The sequence below is a fragment of the Sorex araneus genome, chromosome 1 (assembly GCF_027595985.1).
Source record: "Sorex araneus isolate mSorAra2 chromosome 1, mSorAra2.pri, whole genome shotgun sequence".
NCBI lineage: Eukaryota > Metazoa > Chordata > Mammalia > Eulipotyphla > Soricidae > Sorex > Sorex araneus.
The window spans coordinates 88,645,321-88,672,294 of NC_073302.1; the positions used below are offsets into that span (position 1 = coordinate 88,645,321).

Consider the following 26,974-nt stretch of genomic DNA (forward strand, 5'->3'; position numbering starts at 1 on the left):
TTTCTACTGAACTAATAAAGTATGAGAATTGTATCAGAGTTGGACAAGTATTCTCCTTTCCCATAGAATCTGCTTTATCTGCGATGCTAAGAGCCCAAACCACACGGGTAACAGAATTTGCTCTCTTCTGTTTTCTCATTCCATTCAGAAATATCCTTCTGGAGAGGAAGAGTTACAAAACGGAGAGTGAAATCAGTGAGCTTTGTCTCCTGGTTCCAGTTCACTTACTCAAAGTTCCAGATGAAGCCAGGCAGTATGCTCCGTACTACTCTGGTGTCCTGACTGCCTACGATAAACCCTCTCTTCCAGACCAGCTGTAATTCTCCTCGTGAGGGCAAGGGAAAGATCACGATGGCCGAAGGCAGTAATCTTCCACTTGCTATTAAGGCAGTGTTTGAAGCTAATTACAAACATCTGTAATTTCTGAAAGAAAAGAAATATGCAACACAAAAGCAGCCTCCCTCTACAATAGCTTACATAAAATAGCAATGATGACACCTCTGAGTGATTCCGAGAAAACATAGAAAAGCTTATTGTATCTACCGTCTCAAGAATCACCCAGCTTTCCCGATATTCAGTCTCACACATACACATGCCCATTTTTCTCAGTCCATTTTTACAAGAAGATTCATTTAATGAGACTGGAAATAAAATTTAACAGTAGAACTGACAGAAATGTGCTCAAATATTTTTTTAAAAAGTTCATAAACTAAAAGAAAATAGCAAATAAAACATTTTGCTGGCTATTGAAATGCTCCAGAAATAAAGATATGTTTTTCCCATCTGAGATTAGTCAATGAAAAGTAACCCATGCTTTGAAAAGTTAATAAGTAGTTGTAGTAAAATAAAATATAAACTTAACTAAGAGTAAAAAGATTTTAGTAGGGTCACACCTAGTGATGCAAGGGGATCCGAGGCCTGCTGGTGGTGCTAAAGGCCCAGGGACCAGAGGGGAGTGAGGTGGTTCTAGGCATCAAACTTGGGCCTTGCACTTGCTAGACATGTGCTGTGCCACTTGAGACATCCAAGTAAACATTTTAAAAAGAACTACGGTACACATATACCTTTCCCCTTTTCTCTAGTTTAGTTTACTGAGCATAATATTAATAGTATAGTAGAAAAGAGTATAATAGAAAAACATGCAATTTTTGAAAAATTCCACAGGATCTATAAAATAATGGAACTCTAGACTGAAAATTACTGTCGAATTAATTCGCATTTATTTTTTTTCATGGAAGAGTGTGTATGGGGGGGTGGTGTCTCTAAATGTTCATACACAGATACCCCATGTTTTAGTGAATGTATTTAGAAAATCTTTGTAGATACAACCAGTTAGCGGGTCACCAAGAAAACGTAATTATTTACAATTAAGAAAATTGTATTTAAGTAGCTAAATCTTTGGCTAGCCTAATTACATAGTTTTAAAAATACAAACAACAATGCCATATACTTGAAGCTCAAGCATCTATCTGTTTGGGATATCTATAGGACAGTCCTGGTGCACTGTCAATGCCTGTCACCACTTAGGTGGGCACATATGTAAGGCATGGAGGGTTCTACCACCGAGCCACATTCCTGGCTGAAACACTTTTCTTTATTATTAGTTATAATTAGTGCATTTATGTGACCCGTTTGTAATAGTTTTGATGTTCACTATTTCGCTGCACCACATCTCCGCATTATCAAGGTGCCCAACACCCCTACCAGTGTCCTTACGTCAATACTGACCCTAAAGCTCGCATATTGCTGCTCTATGTATCCTGGTTGAACTGAAAACTTGCTAAACAGATTTACCACCCTGGTTATTAAAAACTTGAAAAGTTTACACAGTAAAACAAATCAAACTGCCCCTACTGAAACTTACAGAATATTTTAATCAGCTCCCTAACGCACATCTATCATCATGAACTTCATTCTTCTGACTCACGATTTGCTAGACTGTTCTGAGTAGTGACTATACCCACTATAGTGATTATAGTGAGTACAGTCAGAAATTAAAAACTGAGCTTACAAGAGCCTTTACTTGGGGACCGGTGCAGTGTTCCCGACCTGCCTGGTCCTCAGCACCACAGGAGCAGCTCCCAAAGATGTCCCCACAAAAGGTGAGTGTTTTAATGGATCTTTAGTTAATCCCAAAGGGTAGGGAATTCTGCAACAATGAAACCGACAGACTCTGAATAGTCTCCAATTACTACTTTATGAACAATCAAACAGTAACACTTGGAAAGAATAATCTTTGTATTTGAGTTGCTATATACAGGTCAGCTAGTATTCTGGGACCACTACAGACAATAGTAAACCATGTCTTTGCGAGGAAGCCTACAGAACAAAGGCTTGAAGGACAGTGTAATAGTACTGAAAAAGACTTAAGATGCTTCTTTCTGGTTCTCCTCTCACCTCACAAGGAAGCTGCATGTAGAATTTCACCACAAAATCTAAAAAACTTCCATACTAGTCACTGTCCCTACATGTGTCCCTAAATTCCCGAGTTCTGGGTACAGTTCCCCCCCAAAATCAAGAGGAAAATACTTTTGTCCAGGTTCTGTTATCTATCACCAAGAAAACACTGGTGTAAAACAACAGAACAATACTCAGTTTAAAATTTTTACTCTATTAAAAGCAACTTTTGGGGGGTTGGAGCAGTACAGTGGATAGGGCATTTGCACACGGTCAGTCCGGGTTCTACCCCAGAACCTAATACTCTCCCCTGAGCCCATCAGGAGTGCTCCCGAAGCACAGTACAGAGTCAGGAGTAAGCACTGAGCACCTGAGCACCACTGGGCATGGCCCCAAAACAAAGTTCCTTTTTGTTTATTTGGTTTGGGCCCCACTTGGTGGTGCTCAGGCCTTACTCCTGACCCTGTACTGAGGGTCACTTCTGGTGCGGCTCACGAGACTGTGTGGTCACACGCCCATGCTGGCTGCACTGTCTGACCAGCCTCTAAAATGCAACATTTTAATAAAGTAGAATATTAATATCTGCGGTCAAAGGAGTTTGTAAGATGACCTGACTATGGCAGGAAAATAAAACGAGAAGCTAAAGAACTCACTTCACTTCTAAAGTATAATAAGGAAACCACAAACAAGTTTACTATTTGCTAGAATGCTTAAATCTTTTACTGTTTAAGAAATTGTAAATGAATGCAATCCTACCTCCAATTTTCTTTTCATTTAAATGTAAGTTGCTGCTGGAATACCTAGAATTTTTGTCTGAATAAATTCTTAAAGGTATTTATGAAACCTTTACCATATAATTTAAGTACAAACAACAACATACAAATGGTAAGAATCAGTGAATGTCCTGCAAACAAGCACTTTAATTTTTTTCCTGACATAAAATTGTAATGGAATGTAGAAGCCAAGGATATATCCAGCCTTTTCTAAAGCATGTATAATTAATAACAGGCTGATCGCAGTAGTAGAAGCAGCAAACTTAGATTGATTTTAGCCAAAGATAAGAAAGCAGTGAGCACAAATATAAATATAAATCATCTGTTACCAGAATTCATTATTTTAATGGTCACTGTTTACTTATTATAAAAAATACCTTTCACAATTAAAAACAAATTATTTGACATCCACATATTTGAGTGCTAGTACATAGGATCTTGATTTCTATTTAATTTGAATGAAAACTAGCCAAGAGAGAACTGATTTTTCTAGCTTCTTTGTTGCAAACTAAATATTTGAAAAATCACTAAGAACTTAAAGAATATAAACAAAATCTTGATAAATGTAAGAATTAGAAGAGATTCTAAAATGATATACTAAAATTAGGCAAAAGTCATAAAATTAAGGCAAATATATACTGCAAGTTCAATATGAGCAAAGCTTTTACCCGAAAATCAAGATAAAGAACCCTTTGCCGGGTCCTCTAAAAGCTCAGCTGCCAAAAAGGGTAAACATCAAACTATTAATAGCACTCACTTTTCAAAGACTAAAAAATAAAGCACACGTGATATAACAGAGCTATGACAAGATAGTATTATCTAAGCTGAAGCTTAAAATCCTTCGGCACACAAAACAAAGTTTCAGATACATATTTCCCATATTACTCAGCTAAAATATACATAAAAACTATCCTTTATTATAAAATTTGTCCTAATGACCCGGATTAATTTATAACATTTGATAATAAGGATACAGTATATTGGTATATAATAATTAACTACAGTGACCGGAAAAACATTTTTTGTTGTTGTTTAATATACTATTTATAGATAATAAAAGTAAATCAGTAGCATTATTATATTCTTAGGTTATAAAGCATTTTATCTCAACTTTCTTGACAAATCATGAATGTTCATGTAACAGTGAAATGCTTCACATAACAGTTTCACATAAACATCATATAGTAGTCCAACATATATGATGTTAGAATAGGACAACAAGTTCATATTGCTTAAAGTTACATAAATTTATTATTTTTATACAAATTTAAATTCTTTATGCTAAATATAAAATAATGAATAGTACTATTCTTTTTCTTTTACATTATGGCATTATAACACAAAAAATTTACAGAGAACATTACAAAAGGCATTTTCTAATAAACAGATAATTCAAAATAAAACAAATACATATTACAAAATCTAATTTTAATTCTTAAGACAAACTGCATACTAAAAAGATACAAAGCAAATGCTATATTACTATACACAAGTGACATACTGATGATATAATAGTAAATAAGTATAAAATACATAATGTAATATGCCTGCTTTAGGTGTAAAATACATTTTTCTGTGCTTAAATAATGTAGTATTTGGCATTTTGAAGATGCATCGAAAATATTTTTACAGAAATGAAGTATTGTGCCTCCTAAAAATGGCATATGGTGCTGTGCCATAGTCATAATGAACATTTTAATAAAACAATACAAGTAAAATGACAAACATATGGTTTCAACATTCCAGATCTAATCATTATCATCATCACTACTGCTACTATGAGTCATAATCCACTCCCTGTAGGCCTGAATTTTCTGTAAGCATGGCAAAGGGAAGAAAGAAGCACAAAGGTTAGTTAAGAATGGCAACTTGCTTGAAAAACATATTAACTTATGAAATGTTCAAGGAGTCAGAATAATTCTGAAGCTCATTTCTCAGTCAAGTAGAGCAGCCAACTATGGGTGTAATAATCTATAACTTGATAGATTTATCACTAAACTCTACTGGTTTTTACAAAGTCACAATAGTTTGATGACACCAATTAGTTTGTGACTGTATTATTCAATTTCTCTAGGAGACAAGTTTAATTTCACTACTAGTTAGTACTATAATCATGTGCTACATTCTGTATAGAAGACAAGTGTCTTATAATTATTATATGTGAGCATAGTTGATACATGTGCTCATTAGCTACTTTAAGCACCTTGTTTTTGAAAATTTGAAAATAGAGAAAATATTTTCTAAAATTATTTTATAAAAATACCATTATTAAATCACTTAAATCTAGGCAGATATCATTTTAAATTCTGTTTATGTGCCATTTCTTTTCCATTCTACTTGTTTTCAAGTACTTTAAGTATTTGCTAATAATACAGTAGAATTTTGATTAAAAAAGTACCACTGTACCAAAGTGACATCCTAAGATAATTGGCAAATTCCTATAGGAAATGCAACTTGTACCATGTTTAATACGCTGATGATAAGGAATGGCTGATAAGGATGGTCAAGATAATCATTTAAATAGCTATAATAGCAACTTGTGCTAAGATTGGCCTACTAAGAATATGATATATTCTTAAAAGTATAGTCAGATGCCACACTCCTTAAAACTTTAAAAATAAAACTTTTGAAAACAATTCTCAAAGATGTAGAATAAATGTACTTTCACTGAAATTAAATTTATCAACACGAATTTTTTAAATCTCATCGCCTCTTCTTTTACCTCATGGCTTTCTTGTACATTATAATCTATTCCCTGGTAGTAAAGATGTATGTTTTAAAATTCTCCTCACTCATTTATTAAAAAATAATTCCATTTATTGGGGTTGGGTCACACCGAGGGGGCTACTCAGTGCTCTGTGTTCATGGATGGTCAAGACACCACATGGCACCAGGGATCGATTCCTGATTTCTCAAATGCAGAGCATATGCTCGGCCCTTGGAACTATCTCACCTGCCCAGAAAACATCATCAAATATTTAAAGTGTGGCCCTCATGCGAGTTACATGTTAACTGAGTTCAAAGGAGGAAAGTAAGTGCCAAGTAGAAACATTTCAACTGTATCAAACACAGGTGACTGCTGACTAGCTCAGCAACATTCCCGGCCCTCAAAGCACTGTGGAGAATAACAACCCTTTAGAGCATGACCGTTTGCTAGTTTGCCGATTTACTCCCAATATAAGGCTGTCTGGTATTTTAGAAACACTTAAAACATAACGTAAAATCATTTAATATCACACATTAAATTCCATGGTTATGTTTCAGTATATTAGACAGGAAATACATTTTACACAAAAATTACATACTCTGCAAAAAAGTATGGAAACTATTAAGAGCTTCAATCTTTACCCTGATCTTCTTAAACAAGACAATATTGAAAACATCAAGGCTGAAAGGATCATCTGCCCATATTACCATGAATGTGTACCAAGTCTATACAAAATAATGCTGTTTCACTTGTTTTTAAACAAATAATTTAATTTAGTATTTCACAGCAAGGCTGCAGAAAAGACTTCTAAATAGGCGTATGTTACTTACACCATACTCAAGATTTTTAAGAGACCCATTTACAAAGTTGTCTAAAACAGATAAAACAGTTGACATTGAGCCTACTGGTCCAAAAGCTCATTTTCCTTTCCTTTGAGCTGTGTATCAAAATTACACAAGATCATAAATGGGTACTGATGCATAAAGGTGAAAGAGGGCCATGACCTTATGAGTATCCTGAAAAGAATGCTTAAAAAAAAAATCGAGAGTACTTCACAGTAGCATCGGTCCTCAATCTTCCCCTTATAAAGAGGATTATCAGTTAAAACTAGTAGTGATTAACAAAACTACTCAAGAAAAAAACATTGTAAATGGCTGAGTACCTCTACGAGGGTACAGAAGGCACAATGCTTTCAACAAATCTACTACATCCAATAGAAAGCTAACAGTATCTTATAAAAAGGATCATCGTCACTAAAATTCCTCCACAAAAAGTTACCAATACAAAAGCTTTCCTTTGTATTCAAAGTACTGAAATAGTTGTATGAAGCTTGTAAGTCTAGAGACTAAAATCTACTGTTGCCTTTCACTTGCAAAGTCATGCATAAACTGTTTCATATCAAACTTTTTGATGCCTGTAAAAAAGAAAAAAAAATCTTATAGTAAATAAATGTACACTGAAATCTAAAAATAAATTTAGAAATAAAATTGAAAAGAATACATAAAAACTCATATAATCTAATGTAGCTTTAAAGCATGGCATATCAACGTTATAAAACCTTGACTAAGTATTATTAATCAAAAGTTTTTTCCCACCCACCTGTAGCATCTGATTTCCAGCACCATCCCTCAATCTGTAAGGCCTGATGATTCCATCTTCATTAAAGAACCGTGGCGGCCGCAGACTCTCCACTTCATCGGAAGTCTCTGTAGCTCTACACAGAAAAGGTAAAACTAGGTAATCAAATGTAAAAAGCTCAAGGTACATTTAAAGATCCGACTACTGAAAAAGAACTACATTAATATATATATATATATAAACTACATTTTATATATATTATTACACTGTGCTTTCAGATGCTAATAAGTCCATGAGACAACACCATCCCTTCATCCTCAGTAACTTTAAGGAATCTTGGATCTTATATATTTCCTCAAATATGTCTGTTTTAACTTTTCCATGCAAACAGATGTATTAGACACTGAACTGCATGACCAGTGAAGTAACATTCTACAGGCACAGAAATTGTTAGACTAATAGATCATAAAGAGTACTGCTTGCTTAAAAATAACAAATTAGATCAGAACTCAAATATCTGGCATTTTAACCTCAAATTATTGCACCCACAAATCTTTAGGAACAGTGGTGAGAAAAAGATTTCACCTGCTCTGGCTAACAAGGACAGAAGTCCTGGCAAATGGTGGAGCTCTAAGAAACCCTACAATGGCCATGGAACTAAAGCAATCTCTGGAATTAGAATTCAACCAACTTAAAGATGAACTGATCCAGGGTATCAAAGAGTCCATACAAATGGAACTAAAGGAGCAAAAAAATACAGCAGCCAGTCACAGCAACAGAATTCAACATGCAGAGAACCCTATCAGTAACACTGAAGACAAAAATACTTGCAATCACCAATAATGTAACTGAAAAAAAAAAGAAAACGAATGGAAGAAAATGGAAAATCATTTTTTAAAAACTTTTTTATTGAATCATTGTGAGACAGACCCTTACAAAGGTACTCATGATAGAATTTCAGACATACAATATTCCAACACCCATCCCTCCACAGTGTACATTTCCCAGTACCAGTGTCCCCAGGTTCCCTTCCATCACCCTCCACCCCCCAACTCCCTGCCTGGCAGGTCCCTCTGTTTTCTCTCTCCTTTGTTCTCTCTCTCTCTCTCTCTCTCTCTCTCTCTCTCTCTCTCTCTTTCTCTCTCTCCGATTGTGGTTTGCAATATTGATACTGAAAGTTTATCAAGAATATCTCTTTACCTACTTTTAACACTCAGATCTTGTCCAGTGTGGTCATTCCCGGCTATTATTGTCATACTGGTCTCTTCCCTATCTTACGTACCCTCAGCCCCACACACACACTTGTGGTTAGATCCAACCACGGACCAGTCCTCCTAACCCCTGTTTTTCCTGGCCATGAGAAAGTAGAATGTAAAATTCTTAATAGATAAGAGCAAGAGAATTAATCTTTGAATCTCCAGAAAGAGAGAAAAAAGGTAAAGAGAAAGATCAGCTGGTCAAAGAATAGTAACTGAGAACATTCCTGACATCTTGAGAGAGGCTCCTGCAGACTCAAGAGGTCCAAAAAGTACCAAACAAAATAGACGCAAAAAAACACACCAAGACACATAGTAATCAAACTGGTGAAATCAGAAGAGAAAGCCAGACTACCTAAAACAGCAAGAGAAAAAAACCTTAATCTCAAATATAGGAGAAACAATGTAAGAATGGCAACAGACCATCCATATTCCATCTTACAAGCCAGGAAAGAGTGGAATGACATACTCAAAGTACTGACCAAAAAGAAAACTTTCAGCCTAGAGTCCACTACCCTGCAAAGCTGTCATTTAGACTGGAGGGAGGGGTAACAACATTTTAGACAAAGAAGAACTCGCAGTATTTGAACAACTAAGCTGTAAGGATTACCAAAAGACCACCTATTAAAATAAGACTCTTGCAAAACAACTGGATCTCACACACACACACACACACACACACACACACACACACACACACACTCTCTCTCTCTCTCTCTCTCTCTCTCTCTCTCTCTCTCTCTCTCTCTCAAGTGACAACACAGACCTTTATGTTAATAATCTTTCTGAATGTCAATGGACTAAACACCCCTATAAAAAGGAACAGAGTAGCTGAATAGATCAGGAAAGAAAATCCATCCTTTTGCTGCCAACAGGAAACATACCTAAACTCTCAGGATCAATACAGATTTAGAGTGAAAAGACAGAAAATAATCATACAAGCAAATGGGAGCAAAATAAAAGCTGGGCCAGCCATATTGCCATACTTATGTCAGACCAAATTCCATCCGATACAGTCAATAGAAAGAAAAGTAATTAGAGATAATGTTGAATACTTATTGGTCAAAGAAACAATCAAGAAGTACTATAATCAACATCTATGCACCAAATGAAGGCTCAGCAAAGTTCATAAAGCTTCTGCTCAAAAACCTCAAGAAACACACTGATGGAAACACAATAGTAGTGGGAGACTTCAACATGCCCCTTTCCCCACTAGACACATCTACACAGGATATCAATAAAGAGACCAAAGCCCAAATGAGTTGAAAGAACTGGGATTGTTGGGCACATACAGGGCTCCCATCCCTAGATACAGTAATATACCTTCTTCTCTAATTCACGTTGAACATTCTCCAGGATAGGTCACATATTAGGACACAACTCAAACATATATAAACTTACAAAGAGAGAAATTGTACAAAATTCCTTCTCAAACCATAATGCCATGACACTAGAAATTAATCACAGAAAGAAGTAGGGAAAACTTTTAAAACATGGCAGCCGAACAAAACACTGCTAAACAATAATTGGATCAAAGTGGAAATCAAGGAAGAAATGAAAAGATTCTTGAAACTAAAGAGAACAAAGACACAAACTACCAGAATCTATGGGGCACAGCTAAAGCTGTATTAAGGAAATTCATAGCAATGCAGAACTACATACAGAAGAAAATGCCCAAGTCAACAACTAAGCACACATCTCGAAAGTCTGGAAAAGGAACAACAAACAAATTCAACAAGTAGCAGGTGGAGGAAAATAAAAACTAGAACAGAAATCAACAACATGGAAACCAAGAAAACAATTCACAGAATCAATGAAACTACCAGTTGATTCTTCAAAAAAATAAGCAAGATAGATAAACCTTTAGCTAGAATCATGAGGAAAAAAGAGAAAATGTTCAAATAAATAGGAAGAGACAAAAGAAGAGAAATTGCAACAAATCCTTCAGAAATTCAAAATATAATGAGATGCTACTGTGAATAACTTTACACTCTTAAGCTGGAGAGCCTAGAAGAATGGACAGATTCTGAGTGTCTTGTAATTTTCCAAAGCTGAATGAGGAAGAAGCAGAAAACCTTAAAAGAACAGTTACAAGCAAGGAAAGTTAAACTGTTATTAAAAATCTCCCCAAGAACAACAGCCCTGATTCTGATGGGTTCACTGGTGACTTCTATCAAACCTTCAGAGAAAACTTACTGCCAATACTCCTTAAGTTCTTCCAAAATATGGAAGAGACAGGAACACTCCCTAACACTGTCTATAAAGGTAACATTACACTAATATCCAAAGCATCAGAGACACTTTCAGAAAAGAAAATTTCTGACCAATCTCTCTGATGAATATTGATGCAAAAATCCTTGATAAAATCTCAGCTAACCCAATCCAACAACATATAAAAAAAATCATATGCCCTGACCAAGTGGGAATCATCCCAGGGATGCAAGAACAGTTTTGCATATGCAAATCAATAAACATAATACATCACATTAATAAAAGGAAAAGTGAAAACCATATGATCTTATCGATTGTGCAGAGAAGACCTGTGACAGGATCCAACACCCATATATGATAAAAACCCTCAATAAAATTGGGGTGGAAGGAACCTCAAGATAATAATGCCCATCTATAATAAGCCTACAGCCTGTATCATCCTTAATGGTGGAAAAACTGGAAAAATTGCCTCTGAGATCAGGTACAAGGCAAGGATACCCACTCTTTCTATTCCTGGCTACAGCAATCAGGAAAGAAAAACAAATCAGAGGGATCCAAAAAAGGAACTATCACTAGCTGCAGATGACATGATGAGATACAGAAAGACCCTAAAGGTACACAAACATCCTACTGTTTTAATCTGTAAAGCGCCACTGAGGAAACTGGGAAAGTATCCTCATGGTGGGTCCTCAAGACCCACCTTTTTTTTTTTTAACGGCAAATTCCATGCTGATGGAATCAAGTGAAGGATTTTGTAGTGAGGAGGTAATCCCCTACATGCTGCTAAAAGTGTCCTCATGAAAGAGAAGCAGAGGAAAATAATCAGTCATCCCTGGAGCATGCTAGGTAGATAAAGACAGACAGCAGTGATAAAGCTGCAGAGGTAAGTGTGGATTCTTCCCTCTGAGAGAATGCAGCCCTGGAGGACCCCCGCACGCAGACCGTGGCCCCAGAGCTTTTCCCTAGAGGCTCCTGACCACTGGGTGTATCCCGGAGACCCCTGGTCACCACAGGAGTCACTCAGGCACAGAAGCACCAGGGTCAAGTAGCATCACGTCCTCAGGCCTAGGGGGCCAGTTGGCTGAGAAGTGCAGGGAGGCCCCTGGATCTACTGAACGGCCACACCTTACTCATGCCCCCTCACCCATGACTCCCCCCCCAAAGAGTTCTGGAGATAGAAAACAAGGAAGAAAAGAGAAAGACTACATCCCAGGTGGAGCAGAAGAGAAACTGAAACAACAAAGACCTCGGAAGGCATCACTGGGAAGATCACCACAGAGTCAGGAGCAGAAACTACCCGAGTTAAGTTTCTATCTGACTTTCAAAACACACTTCTAAGTTCTGATGGAGGCTCACTGCCTCCTCTGGGGCCTGACCCTCTGCTCATTTCTGATCACGTCCTTTATACTTCTCCTCCTCCACAGGGCCTTTGATTCACAGGTTTCTGCTGCTGCCTGAGCTGTTCTCATGCCGCACCTGCAAACTAATCTTCCCCAGGAAACCTCCCTCGATGTCTAATACAGAAAGTAACATACTCCCTCTTCACTGCTCTGGACTCTGAGTCTTCAACTAATAACAAAATCAAAACCCAAAACCCCATCTACCCTATCTCCTATTTCCCAGTTTGCACATTTTGTCTGTGAATCTCATACTAAAAGTTCTAGGAAGGCAATAACTGCCAATGTTCCACTGCTGGTTCCGTAAATGAATAAGCATGTCTATACATTCACTGTATCACTGTCATCCCTTTGTCCGTCCATTTACATGAGTGGGTGCCAGCAACGTCTCCATTTGTACCAGCCCTGAGATTTTAGCAGCCTCTCTTTTCTCATCTTTTCCAACAATTGGTGGCTCTTTCAGGGTCAGGGGAATGAGACCTGTTATTGTTACTGTATTTGGCATATCAAATATGCCATGGGGAGCTTGCTAGGCTCTTCCATGCATTCCGTGTATTCCGTGCCTATACATTAAGTTCTCTAAAATAAGTTGAATTAGTATTTCTATGTCAGGTAAAGCATGTTAACCATGTTAAAATAATGTTTACTTATTTTGTCTTCCTGATCCACCTTTTACTGAGAAAAATATTAACTCTTCCACCATGATCAAGGATTTAAAAAGCTTTTATAATTTTGTTAATTTTTGCTTCAGAAAGATCCAGGCAATTGTGTACTATGTTCAAGTTCAAAACTATTATCTTCTTAGTTAATTGTTCTTTTTTATCATTATGCTCATGATTTATTTAAATACCATATATTATTCATACTGTATATTATTTAAATACTTATATTTAAGTATATATGCATATACATAAGCATATCTGCATATATAAATATATCTTACAACATGTATCTTAGAACCATCCCACTTTTCAAAAAACAGGGTTTTTTTTTGCTTACTGTGAATAATTTCTTTCTTACATTGTATCTTGATATTCTATGATACTTTGACTCCGATGTTATTTTTCTGCAGTTCAGCTATATTTACCCCCCATTTCGTACCCTAAGTTTGGTTTTGTACTGCTTCCTTCCAGCCTCAGTGCCCTCTTCTCAGTATATCGTTCATATAGCGGCTACCGAGCTGTTCTTTGATAGAAATGTTTCACCACTAATTAAAATATTCAAGGTGATGAAGTGGGGTCAGGATACAAGGGTTTGGAGAAATGGTTTAGATAAATGGAAGGCCACTGCAGCAGCTTGGGAATAAATACACCTGAATCACTCTTTAAATGTCTTCGTTTTTTTCATTGAAATCTGAGCTATTCTGATGACTAAATCTTGAATATTGTATTTAAACTAAAGTACAGGTCTAAAAACTTGAACCTCCTTGTTCAGTATTTTTCATTTACCTTTTATTTGGGTTTTAGGCCACACCTTAAAGTGTCTAAGGACTCCGTGTGGTTCTGTGACTAGGGGTGACTCCTGGTAGTGACGGGAATTAGACTGTTATCTCCACACGCAAGATCTTAACCCTTGTACTACATCTCTCTGGCATCCCCATTCCTTTTCCAGCTCAATTCTGAATTATAAGACTCAAAATTCCCAATCACAGTGAAAAATGTTAAATAGTTAATAAAATGATCATAATCTATAAAGGAGGAAACATGAGAAAATACAAAAGGAAACATCGAAGAGATCTCCACCTATTCAAAGTTGTAAATTAGGTTTTATAAGCAAAAACTCTATTATTTCAGTGGTGTAAATGTGAAGAACAGCACAATTTCTGATCTTCAGTAGCACTTGTAGCACTGTCGTCTCATTGTTCATTGATTTGCTTGAGTGGGCACCAGTAACATCTCCATTGTGAGACTTGTTGTTATTGTTTTGGGCATATCGAATATGCCATCAATAGCTTGCCAGGCTCCCCGAAATGGATGGAGGTACTGAACCTGGGTTGGCCGCTTACAAGGCAAACACCCTATCCACTGTGCTATCGCTCCAGTCCATCCACTTAAATAGATGTAGTAAATCTACTTCTAATATTTCTAGCGATGTCATTCTCTATGAGCACAGGAAGAGGTATATCAAACTTATAGTTTCGTTCTTCCTGAGGACATTCACTATATGTTCCTGACACAGTCCTCAGGCTTGCTTGGGAAGACTAACCTGGCTTGAGGACTAAACTTCTATATTAAGCTATATTTAAATTGGTAGAGAATATCTTTTAAAATTATTTGCACAACTGAAAAAGAACAGTGGAGAATATCGTTATTTTAATGACAAGACCAGATCACGATGAAAGGGTTAACAGAAGCACAGATGCCTATGTAATATATATTTATATATATATATATAAAATTATATATAATATATGTACTCATCTCATGAACATTGTCTTTGTGAGATTCAGCTAAAGTCCGACCTTTCCACACTCATGGTGAACTTGGCCAGCATTTGTGCCGCTTGGCTAATGTTTGGTATTATGAGAACAATGTCGTCAGAAAAGCGGGGATAGTGTAGTTGCCGACTGTCTATCTTCACTCCTATTCCTTTCCATTCTAGTCGTTGCATGATGTTCTGAGGGTGGCACTGAAGAGTTTCGGCGAAATGGTGTCGCCCTGCTGAACCCCTCTCTTTATGTCAATGATCACTTCCTTGTAGAAAGGTGAGATCCTGGTGGTGAATCCGTAATACAGCTCACGGAGGATCCTGATGTACTGAGTTTGAACGCCCTGTTTGGCTAGGACTTCGATGACCGCTTCAGTCTCAATAGAATCAAAGGCCTTCTTTAAATCAATGAATGTTAGACAGAGCGGTATCTTGAACTCTCGCAAAATCTCAATGAGTTTGGTCACTGTGTGAATATGGTCGATCATGCTGAATCCTTTTTGGAACCTGGCTTGCTCGCATGGTTGTCCTTTGTCTAGTGTTCTGCCAATCCCATTCAGGATGACTTGAGTGAACAACTTGTAGATGACAGACAATAGGCAGATCGGGTGTTCCTGACATTCCATTTGCTCTCAACAGAAGAAAATCTCTGAATGCAGCAGCTATGTGTACCTCAGTAGAAAACTCAACATGATGAACAACTTGGCACTAGAGCTGCGCAGGAGGAAGAGAGAGGCGTGGAACACCTTCAAGAGCGTTGAAGAAGTGGTTAAGAGGACGAAGAACCTCCGGCTCTGGGCACATCTTTTCGTTGCCACCATTCTCTCTACACTAACATACGCCTCAGAGACCTGGGCCCTATGAAAACAGGATTAGAACGCTATTCGGGTCCCACAAAGAGGAATCGAAAGAGCTATGCTTGGAGTATCATGTTTCACTCAAGTGAGAGAAGGAATCCGGAGTTCTGGCTTCCGTCAATGATTGAGAATTAGGGACACTGCCTCATTTGCCAAGGTGTCGAAAATCAGATGGGCCAGATACATAATGTGATTTGGAGATGACCACTGGACTAGAGCTGTTACCGACTGGATTCCACAGGACGTCAAAAGAACACCTGGCCGTCCACCTACGAGATGGTCAGACTTCTTTGACAAGACCCTAAATGAACGGTTTGAGGCTCTTCATGTTCCTGGAGTGAGCAGATGCCATTGGGCTACACTAGCACGCAACAGGGATGAATGGAGACGTTACTCGTACCTGCTCGAGCAAATCGATGAGCAACGGGATGACAAGTGATACAAGTGATATGTACTCATACTATATATAGCTGAGTTTGAATCAGAAAGACACTTGCATTAATGATTGCTCAAAAAAGAAGGCAGATACATACACATACATGTGTGTTATTTGCTAATATATAATTAAAGTATGGCATTATATGCTTACAATATATTCCAATGAAGGTAACTGAAAAGTTCACTTAACTTGACAAATCTGATAAAGCTACTGGGAATAAACCATGAATAACTGGAGCTCTGTCAAGTGGAAATAATAAAATAACAACAACTTAGAAGTCACTGAAATTTCAGAATAGGAAAATCATCTGCAGTGTGCTGTACTGTAGGCTATACAACTACGTGAGTCAAGTCACACAGCAGGTTATCTCATTTCTCAGGAGACATGCACTTCCTCTGTCTCAGCTGGAAGGGGCTCACCTCTTAATTCCCTGAAATGTGCTGCTCGCCATGTCTATGATGCCTCCAGTTGGTCTGGCCACAGCTCCAACAAGGCCCTTCCCAACGCCTTTAAAGAAACCTGCCGCTCCTTCTTTCTGAGCACCTGTAGAGATATATAATTGGATTGAGAATAAAATAAAATCAACTTGTGAAAGACTTGATAATCCATTATCAACCAAAGGAACTAAGATACTTGCCTTTGATTGGTTTTGTGACAATTCCTGTTATGCCACTTACAAAACCCTGGAGGGAAAGAAAGCACAGGCAAGAAATTACAATTGTCATAGGATAAATTCTCTGCACAGGGAGACAAGTCTACATATGTGCGTGCAACTCTCTCTCTCTCTCTCTCTCTCTCTCTCTCTCTCTCTCTCTCTCTCTCACACACACACACACACACACACTCATGTGTGTGCTTAGACTCCCAGATTCTGTAAGGATGAACATATGGGGTCAGGGCTTGGGTCACGGCTTAGAGTGCTCAAGGATCACTCCTGGTTCTGTGCACAGGGACCACTTACGGTGCTGTGTGGTGTGTGGTGTGTAGGGGGAACATCTGGGGGAACAGGACTGCTGTACTATATCCCTGGCCCATTATTTAAGATATTTTCCTGAGTCCTAGGTAATGGATATTTGGTTGTCATGATACGGAAAGTATCGCTCGACAGACCAATGCACTTGGCTTGACTATGGTTCTCCTGGCTTGGTTGATTTCTAAGCCCAACTTCTCATCTGGAAGCAGGCAGAGGCCTCGCCTGGTTCATGAGATCCGACAGGGCTGACAGAATTCATGTGGGCACTTCAGATTTCCACCAGGTTCAGGCTAAGTTGAGAGGTCATCTACTAAAGACATGATGTGGGTTTGCTTTGGAGTCACCCCACAGTTCTCAGGGGGCTACCCCTCAAATGTAACTTAGGGGTCAATCCCAGTGGTGCCCAGGAGTCCTACAGTACTGGGGCTGAACCCAAGCGTCCTGCAACGCAAAGTGAAATCAGCCCTCCCAGCCCTCTCCCTTGGCTCAAACACCTACTTTTATTTAACTTTTATTTAACACTTCATTTAAGATTAAATTTTTCCTTAATTAAAATACCATTATTAAAGAAAATGTTGTATTTTCTAGACTTTTTTCAGAATATTTTGGGAGGCTAGTGAGGGAGTTTTTATTTGTTACACCCCAGTGTTCCTCAACATCCATATAATACTTCCTAGAGAAAAGTTATATGCCTACTTCCCGATTCACAAAATAAGGATTTGAAAGACATTTTTTAAAACGTTCACAGCATTTCTTACTGAAACCAAGCCTTTTCCTCCCCGAGTGATGCCTTCTCTGAGGCCAGCTGGCTGTTTATTCATGGCTTCTCTTCTCTTCTGCTGATAGTCTTCATCCAGAGTCATTGCCGCTACACCTTTAGCCATAGCGCCAGTGATTTTGGAGGCAGCGCCAGCTAAGCCACCTACCGGAAATGAAAATACCTTTAGTCCAAGTAAACTAACACTGCTTTTGAGCATAGTCCTATTTGGAAGGAATTTCTTCTCTTACCAACAGCTCCACCAACCAGCGCCTTCAGTCCAAGGGCCATGCCTTCCACAAACTCTTCAGGGCCCTGGATGGCTCCCTGAGGGGAGAAGGACGCTCATGAAACAGGTGTAACTCTCCAGAGATGGGCTTACAGTGCTCTCACTGCAGACCAGTGCCAGGGTGAACTGATGCTGGCACACCAAGCCTCCGCTAGAGCATGACTCCTGGGAAGGTGTATGACAGTGACTGGACCTGATTCCCTTGGGTGAGGGACACCCATGCCAGCAGAGGCCACCCGTAGGTCTGTGCGGAAAAGAGCACACATCCCCTGGGCCAAGGACGTCTACTTCAGGCTCTCTGACAGAGTTTAGTACACACAGCTACTCCAGATTTCAAAGGACCGACCCTTGGTACTCTCCTGGGGATGGCTACACAGCAGTGCCGTGGCCCCTCCCAGTGACACTTTGCAAACTATGCCTGATGGTTCAATGCTGGGCCCTCACCTGGGTTCCCCAGAACCACCCAGAAGTCTGAGGAGGCACCCGGATGCCTCCTTGTGATGCTGGACATCACAAAGGGTCAGGGACACAGCCTAACCCAAGAATGTAGCCCCAGACACTGGTCGGTCACTTCTGTGCTGATCTCATTGATTCCACTCTGATTTTTGTCTCTGCCCTGCTCCTGACTTTGGGTTTCATTTCTCTCCCTTTCCTCTTCCTTGATAAGTTAGACTTTCAAAAAAATTTTCTGGCCTAAATGCTATCACAATTACTTTCAGTAATACACGGAATAGAAATGGTGAGAGTGGGCAACCCTGTCTTGTGCCTGATCTTTGAGGGACATTTCAGACGTTCCCCACTGAGTATGTTTGCTGTGGGCTTGTGGTAAATGACTGACTATACTGAAGAAAGTTCCTTCAATTCCCATTTTGTTGAGGTTTTTTGTTTTAATAATGAATGGGTGCTGGATTCTGTCAAATGCTTTCTCTACATCTGCGAATATGATCATATGGTTTTTACTTTTTCTTTTGTTGCTATGGTGTATTATGCTGATTGACTTGCCTATGTTAAACCATCCTTGCATTCTCAGGATGAATCCTACTTGGTCATGATATATTATCTTTCTGATGAATTGTTGGATCCTATTTCCTAGCATTCTGTTGAGGATCTTTGCATCTGTGTTTATCAAAGGTACTGGCCTGTAATTCTCTCTTTATTTTCTGGTGCCTCTGCTTTTGGGTATCAGGGTGATGTTTGCTTCAAAGAAACTGGGAGTGTTTTGTTTCTTCAATTTCCTGGAAAAGCCTGAAAAGGACTGGCAGTCGGTCCTCTACAGAGGTTTGAGAGAATTCACTAGTGAATCCATCGGGGCCTGGGATTTTGTTTGGGGAAGACTTTTGATTACCACTTCAATTTCCTTGGAAGTGATAGGTCTGTTCAAGTATTCCAAATCATCTTGGTTCAACTTTGAGAGGGTAGAGGAGTCCAGGAATTTATCCATTTCTTCTAGGTTCTCTCATTTTGTAACAAATATTTTATTTTTTAAAAATTTATTTTATTTCTTTTATTGAATCACTGTGAGATAGTTACAAAGCTTTCATGTCTGAGTTTCAGTCATTCAATGATCAAACACCCATCCCTCCACCAATGCACATTCTCCACCCCCAATGTCCCTAATATATCTACCCCCACTTTTTGCAACCATCCGCTTACCGCCCTGGCAGACAATTTTCACAATTTCCCCCATATTCTCTAACTTTTGGACAAAAAGATGAACTTTCTTTTTTTTTTTTCTTTTTGGGTCACACCTGACGATGCATGGGGTTTACTCCTGGCTCTGCACTCAGGTATTAGTCCTGGCAGTGATCGGGGGACCATATGGGATGCTGGGAATCGAACCCGTGTCGACTGCGTGCAAGGCAAATGCCCTACCCACTGTGCTATTGTTCCAGTCCAACATAAATATTTTCAGTCTCTGGTGACCCTTTGCATTCCCGTGGTCTCCTCTCTCATTTCCGATTCAGTTTATTAGGGTTCAGACTCTTTCTTTGTGAGTCCTGCTAGCGGTTTGTCAACCCTGTTTATTTCAAAGAAACAGCACTTGGTCTCACTAGTCTTTTGAATTGTTTGTTGAGATTCTAACTTGTTAATTTCCACTGTAAGTTTGATCATTTCCTCCCTCCTGACTGCTTTGGGCTCCCTTTGTCAGTTATTTTTCAGTTTCTTAAGTCGTGCAGATAAGTTACTTATGTGGGCTCTTTCTTCCTTCCTGATGGATGCTTGCAAAGCAATGAGCTTTCCTCTCAACACAGCTATTTCTGCATCCCACAAGTTCGGGTAGGTAGTGTTCTCATTCTCATTTGCTTCCATGAATCTTTTAATTTCCTCTCTGACTTCCTCTCTGATCCACTGATTGTTCAGTAACCAACTATTTAGTTTTCAAGTGTTTTGAGTTGCTTCTCCAGTTCTGTTTATGATTAGCTTCTACTCTGAGTGCATTATTGTCTGATAAGACAGTTGATGACTTCTATGAAGTCTGTGAAGGTATGTTTTGTGTCCCAGCATGTGGTCTATCTTGGAGAATGTTCCATGTGCACTGGTGAGGATGAAAGACCCTATATATGTATGTACAAATACCACTCCCTTCCATTTCTTTCCTCAAGTATTTCCTGGTTAAGCTTTTTAGAAGTATTTTGTTGGACCTTCATTCAGTGCATATATGTGATGGAGTGTGAGTTCTTCCTGATGAACAGATCCCTTAATCATTAAGAAATGACCTTCACTGTCTCTTATAACCTTTTTCAGCCTGAAGTTATCATCTGGTATGGCTACCCTGGTCTTTTTGAGGGACTTTTTTTCTTGAAGAAATGTCTTCCAACGTTTTATTTTATTTTTTGCTTTTTGGGTCACACCCAGCGATGCACAGGGGTTGCTCCAGGCTCTGCACTCAGGAATTACTCCTGACAGTGCTTTGGGGACCATATGGGATGCTGGGAATCAAACCTGGGTCAGCGGCGTGCAAGGCAAATGCCCTACCTGCTGTGCCATTGCTCCAGTCCCCCAACCTTTGCTTTTGAGTCTATGTTTGCTCTGACTATTCAAATGTATTTTTTAAAGGCAAATGAGTGTTGGGTTCAATTTTCTAATTCATCCTGCCACACTGTCTTTTAATTGATGCACTGAAATTGATAGAGATTACTGTCATGGAGTACTGTGCCCTCTTTCTGTAAGAGTTTGGTGTGTTTGTGGGGCTTGTTTAGTTTTTCTTGTAAGGATGGTTTTGAGTCTGAGAAGTTTCTGAGTTGTAGTTAATCAGTGAAGTTGTATATTGTACCTTCGAATCTAAATAAGAGTCTGGCTGGGTAAAATATCCTTGGTGAGACATTTATTTCATTCCGTTTTTTTTTCCCCCTCACTCTATCCCACCACTGTCCTTGGGCTCAGAGGGTTTCGTCTGATTAGTCCGCTGTGAATCTGAGACTCTCCATGTACATAATTTTGGCCTTTGGTCTTGCTGCTTTTAGTATTCTATCTCTATCTATGGTTTTGTCATTCTGAATGGGATGTGTTTTGCAGTATTTTTATCTGGATTTCTTTCAGTGGGTTCCTTCAGGCCTCCTGGATCTAGATGCCTGCTCTCTCCGGTCTGGGAACTCTTGGCAATGACTGCTCTGACTCTGGCTTCTTCATCAGGGCTGTCTTCCTGCCCCTCTGGGACCCCAGTGTTTCTTATGTTCTTCCTTCCAAAGTTTGTGTCATCTTCCAGTTTATTTTAAAGCTTTTTTTCATCTTCTGCTGCTGTCTAGAGATTTTCTGTACCTCATCTTGGAGCTCCCTGATTCTGTCCTCAGTAGCTATTACTCTGCTGCAGGGTCCTTCCAGGAAAGTTTTCATTTCACCTACCAAATTTTTCATGTGTGTCACTGAAATGATATATGTCACTGAACATAATACATTGTTTGTATTTTCATTTCTGTTCTTATTGCCTCTTGTGTTTTATTTTTTCTTTAATCTCCTTATGCATCCTCAACAATTCCTCTCTAAATTCCCTATCAGAGAGGTTAAATAGCTCACTATGACTGCTCGGGTCACCTGGGCTAGAATCTTCACTCACTAAGTCTGGTGAGGTTCGGCTTGCTTGACCAATGTGACCTTTGCAATCTGGAGTCATTTCTTGTGTGTTGTTGAGTCATTAGGTACCTAAAGTTAGGATGTTTTGTGTGTTCATGGTGAGTCGTGGTAAGGTGAAGAAATGAACAGATGTGGTGTGCTCTTCGCGGGCAGAGGTCTAAGTGGCGATCCTGAGTAAACTCTGGAACCCTGACTCCTCAGCTTCCTCAAATTCCAGGAACCGGGGCTGGGCCTAGAATTTCTGAGATTTTCTTGTTTCCCTAAAAAAGAGCCTGCATTGCTCTGAGCCTTGCTGTGTCTCAAAGTGGTTTTTGATGCTCAATGTCTTTACTCTCGTCTGATCAGCGATTACTCAGCAGCATGATGGCCGGGGTCACACTCAGTGGGAACTGGAGAGAAACATGTTGCTCAGGCTTGCTCAGTGCTCAATATACCTCGTGGTGCTGGGAGTGGGGCTCTGGACCCCACAGGAAGAGGCTGTAGATGGACACTCGAGCCAACTCCGAGACCTCAGAGCACGTCACAAGGCCTGAAGTTCCTTTTTCCCCAGCCTTTTTCTTTTATAGTTAACTTCCAGGTTTTCTCCCTTGTGTTCTGAAAAACTTTATAGAATTTCCATCTCCATGACATTATTGCATGTGAAGTGGGCAAGTGGTCAACATTTGACAACTTTCCCAAGGTATAGAATTAACATAATTTGTTATTAGAATAATCATAATTTTTTCGGTGAGATGGTTCAAATGGCTGAAGCATGTTCTCTGCATGTGGGTGCCTGGGTTCCATCCTGGCAAGCACCTCCTGGGCTGCCCCAAGCGCCCCAGCACAGCCAGGGATGGCACCTGAGCACTATACTGGGTGTAGCCACATACAGAACAGGCAGAGACACCCCTCGAAGAGTTACACTGACTGCTGCACACCTTGCAAGGCAAGAGTGAGCACAGTGATTTCCCAGCCACCAGTCCAACTTTATCCATGTATGACCTCCCCAACCATACACTTGTTCACAATCAAAGCAAACTCTTACACTTAAACCCTTATGTAAAGGTTGAGGAAAAAGTTCTTCATTCCCCTGTAATTTATCAAAATCTCTTACAAGTGTTTGCATAAAATAAGGTCCCTGCTGTGTCCCCCAAAATATTTACATTATCAACTTTCATTAAAAATTGCAGCATATTATCTATCAAAAAGTTTAATAATGTAAAGATAACTATTTTACCTGGTAAGGTTCATAAAAAAATGCTTCTACACCTTCAGAAAATTCTCTAATCAAGCCAAAGGGATTTCCCAAAACTTCAAGTCCAAGAATGAGTACATACATCTGCTTAATAGCCTAAAAATAAAAGAACATTACTCCTTAATTAGGAAAATCAGAAATAATCTTTCATGTACTTTCATATATATATATATATATGTGCAGTTTTTTCAAGTTAAAACACACTACATATTTTATGCTTTCAATACTTTCAACACCCACATAAAAGACCTCATTCATCAGCAGCTCATTTATTCACTAGTGTATTGATTTGCGAGGCAACCTAAGCAGTGCTGGGGTCCCACAGGGCTATGCCCCTTAGACCTTGAGGGGCTGGTGTCCAAGACACAGGGCCTTTGAGTGTCATAAAACAGGCACGCTCCATCCCTGCCTACCGGAACCTCTAGCTTTAGGCTCCAGACACAACTTGGCATTAGAATACTAGACATAGTATAGTATGCTTAGCATTTAAGATTCTTTCAGTTTTACCAAAAGTGATAATGACACTTATCGGCACAGTCACTTTACAGATAAGCGAAGGATATAGGTCAAATAAACCCTGGTACTCCCAGTGGGTAAACAGCATAAACAGGAGCTAAACTCAGACCTCCCAAGTAATGCCTCAGGAACTGTAACATGGTTTGACACAAAATAAAAGTCATGAAATGAAAACAGTCCATGAAAGTGACTCTCTTAGGGTTAAAATATCCTGTATTCAATGACTAGGTCACTAATGAATAGCTCCCCCTGAAACTATTAAGTGTGATGAATAGCTTAAGCAAATTTACGTTTATCTAGTTGTAGTCAGAAATACATTTCTGGTAGTAGCTAAAAGTACAGAAAAAAAAATTTGAATGGTGGTTAAGATCAAGTTCTATATTTCTGAGGGAAAAGTGTTTAAAAAATTTTAAAATGGCAATTTACTTCTTTGGGAAATTTACATTATATGTGCACAGACACAAATAACTTCATTGTTCTACATTGCTCTGTCCGTTTGTAAGATACATCTCACACAAACCTGTTTTGAATAGTGTTTTATTACTTCAGACTGTAATTCAGATGTTGTTTGAAACTGATAGTTGAGTTCAAAAAAAGCCAGCCTGGAAAAACACATAAATATATAAATATATAAGCATGTAATGAGATGTTCTTAATAGCAGTATTTTATTTGAATTTTTCTTCAAGAGTTTTCTTTTACAATATTTCCCCATTGTAACAAAATTATATACTTTTACATACATCCCTGTACATTCTAGTCAAAGAACTCTCAAGACCATAATAAAAGCTATGTGCTTACCTCAGAAAAGCCAGCAGCCTAAGTTAGGGGATTTAGAGACCCCCGGGCTCTACTCACAGACACCAACTGTCACTTTGTGGCACACATGAAAATGTCTGACACAGGGACAAACAAGAATGGTTCAGCACTCCAGTGTTCTCGATCAGCTGATAGCTGAGGATCCAGAAGGGTTTCCTCATAATCCACTCACAGTACATCATTTGCATCAACTAAAAAGCTATACTGCCAGCAGACAGACAGCACCAAGATGAAAAGACATAGAAGAGGAATGGAAAAAAATTCTGTACTCCTGGTATGGCAGAATTTAACACTGTTAAAATGACCACCCTAATCAAAACATTTTACTGATTCAAAGAAATTGCTTTATCAAAATTTCAGTAATAAGGATACAGAACAAACACTCCTATACTCTGAGAACATAAAATTAGCCAAAACAGCCAAAGTAATTCTGAGAAAAAAGAAGATGGCCACTACTGCAGTCACTGACCTTAATCTATACTACAAAACAAGTTACCAAAACAGTGTGGACATGGATTAAGAACAGCCTTTCAGCACAACGGGATACAAGAGAAGTCCAGAAGTAAACCCTCACGATGTGGACACTAAGTCTCAGAGCAAGAGTCTTTAAGATGGTGCTGGGAAAAAAAGTGAGCTACTTGAAAGGAAGAAAGAAAGAAAGAAAGAAAGAAAGAAAGAAAGAAAGAAAGAAAGAAAGAAAGAAAGAAAGAAAGAAAGAAAGAAAGAAAGAAAGAAAGAAAGAAAGAGAGAGAGAGAAAGAGAAGGAGGGAGGGAGGGAAGGAGGAAGGAAGGAAGGAAGGAAGGAAGGAAGGAAGGAAGGAAGGAAGGAAGGAAGGAAGGAAGGAAGGAAGGAAGAAAGGAAGAAAAGAAAAAGAGAAAAATAAATTGGATATCTAGCATTAGATATTAGTAAGCAGATTAAGTCCTGAGGTAAGGCCCAACAGTACAAGACAAAATAGTGACTGCGGAGATCTGACATCAGAGGAGTCTTCACTAATCCACCCCTACTGGTTAAGGAAATAAAAGCAAAGATGAGTAAACAGAACTACTACAACCTAAAAACTTTATGCACTGTGAAGGAAACCATGGCTAAAATCAAAAGGCTTTCAACAGAAAGGGAGTGAATACTTCCACACCGTACCTCTGGCAGTGGGTTAACATTCAAGCGATACGAAGTACTCAGACCTCAATCGTAAAGCCCATACTCCACCAAATACTGGGGTAAAGAGCTAAAAGACAATCTATCATCAGAGAAGACATCAATGGACAGGTATATAAAAATTATACACCCCTAGTGATTATCAGGTAAATACAAATCAAAATGACAAAATGACAGAAGCTACCCCATTAGGATGACTAATGAGAACTCCCACCAGAATCCAGTATTAAACATTTTGGAGGAGTCAGAGAAATACTCCAGCAGGTTGGGCTACTTTCCATGTGTTTGACCCTGGTTCAATCCCTGTGCCACATAAAGCCCCTGAATCCTGCCAGGAGTGATCCCTGAGCACAGAGCCAGAAATAAGTTGAGATTACTGTCAAGACAAAACTAAAACGAAAAACCTTGACGCAAGCAATGTGATGAAAAGGAGCTCTCCTTTACGGAGGTGGGGAACTGCTCACAGCAGAATGGAGTCTTCTGAAAAATCACACCTAGAACTTCCACAGGACTCAGCAATTCCCTCAACTACAAGAACACAGAAACATTAATCCAAAAACATATACACACATCCTTATTCGCTGCAACACTATTTCCAACAGCCGAGATCTGCAAACAAGTCAATTTCCAAAGACAGACAAGTATCATTGCAGTAGAAGATGTTGCAGTAAAACTATAAACAAATAAGCTATAGGAAAATATGAAATCTTGCATTTCACTACAGAGTTGGTATGGAACTGGAGGGGGTTATGTTAAGTGAATTAAGTAAATTCACTTAGTATTTACTTAAAAGAAAGACAAATGTCTTATGATCTCATGTGAAGAAACAAAGAAAGTGAATGGATATTAGAGAATGAAAACAAACCCTTGGAATCTAACAACAGATCTGAGGTTACCAAGTGGGGGAGAGGAATGAGATGGGCAATAGTATCACTAATATAAAAATATATATGGAAAAAATAATAATTGCCCTGCAGTTTAAATTATTATTATCAATGTTACTTAAATTATATTTAACAGTAAAACTATCTTGCATATGATTTGAATGTATCCATGTTTCACATAACATTCTTAGTGGAGTATCAAATGGACTCCCATCATGAACAAATCTAAGTG

The 26,974-nt window shown here is 38.8% G+C and overlaps 1 protein-coding gene across 1 annotated transcript in view; it reads right to left on the reverse strand.

The window, feature by feature from the left end:
• Nucleotides 1-26,974, reverse strand: part of VPS13A (vacuolar protein sorting 13 homolog A) — a 224,877-nt gene that overhangs the window by 19,395 nt on the left and 178,508 nt on the right. Inside the window, exons 62-68 of the mRNA XM_055124029.1 lie at nucleotides 24,403-24,484; nucleotides 23,349-23,462; nucleotides 18,024-18,099; nucleotides 17,774-17,937; nucleotides 16,680-16,725; nucleotides 16,462-16,585; nucleotides 7,477-7,591 (exon numbers count right to left, since the gene is read on the reverse strand). Of these exons, the coding sequence (XP_054980004.1) occupies nucleotides 7,477-7,591; nucleotides 16,462-16,585; nucleotides 16,680-16,725; nucleotides 17,774-17,937; nucleotides 18,024-18,099; nucleotides 23,349-23,462; nucleotides 24,403-24,484 (721 nt within the window). The remainder of the gene's footprint in view (nucleotides 1-7,476; nucleotides 7,592-16,461; nucleotides 16,586-16,679; nucleotides 16,726-17,773; nucleotides 17,938-18,023; nucleotides 18,100-23,348; nucleotides 23,463-24,402; nucleotides 24,485-26,974) is intronic.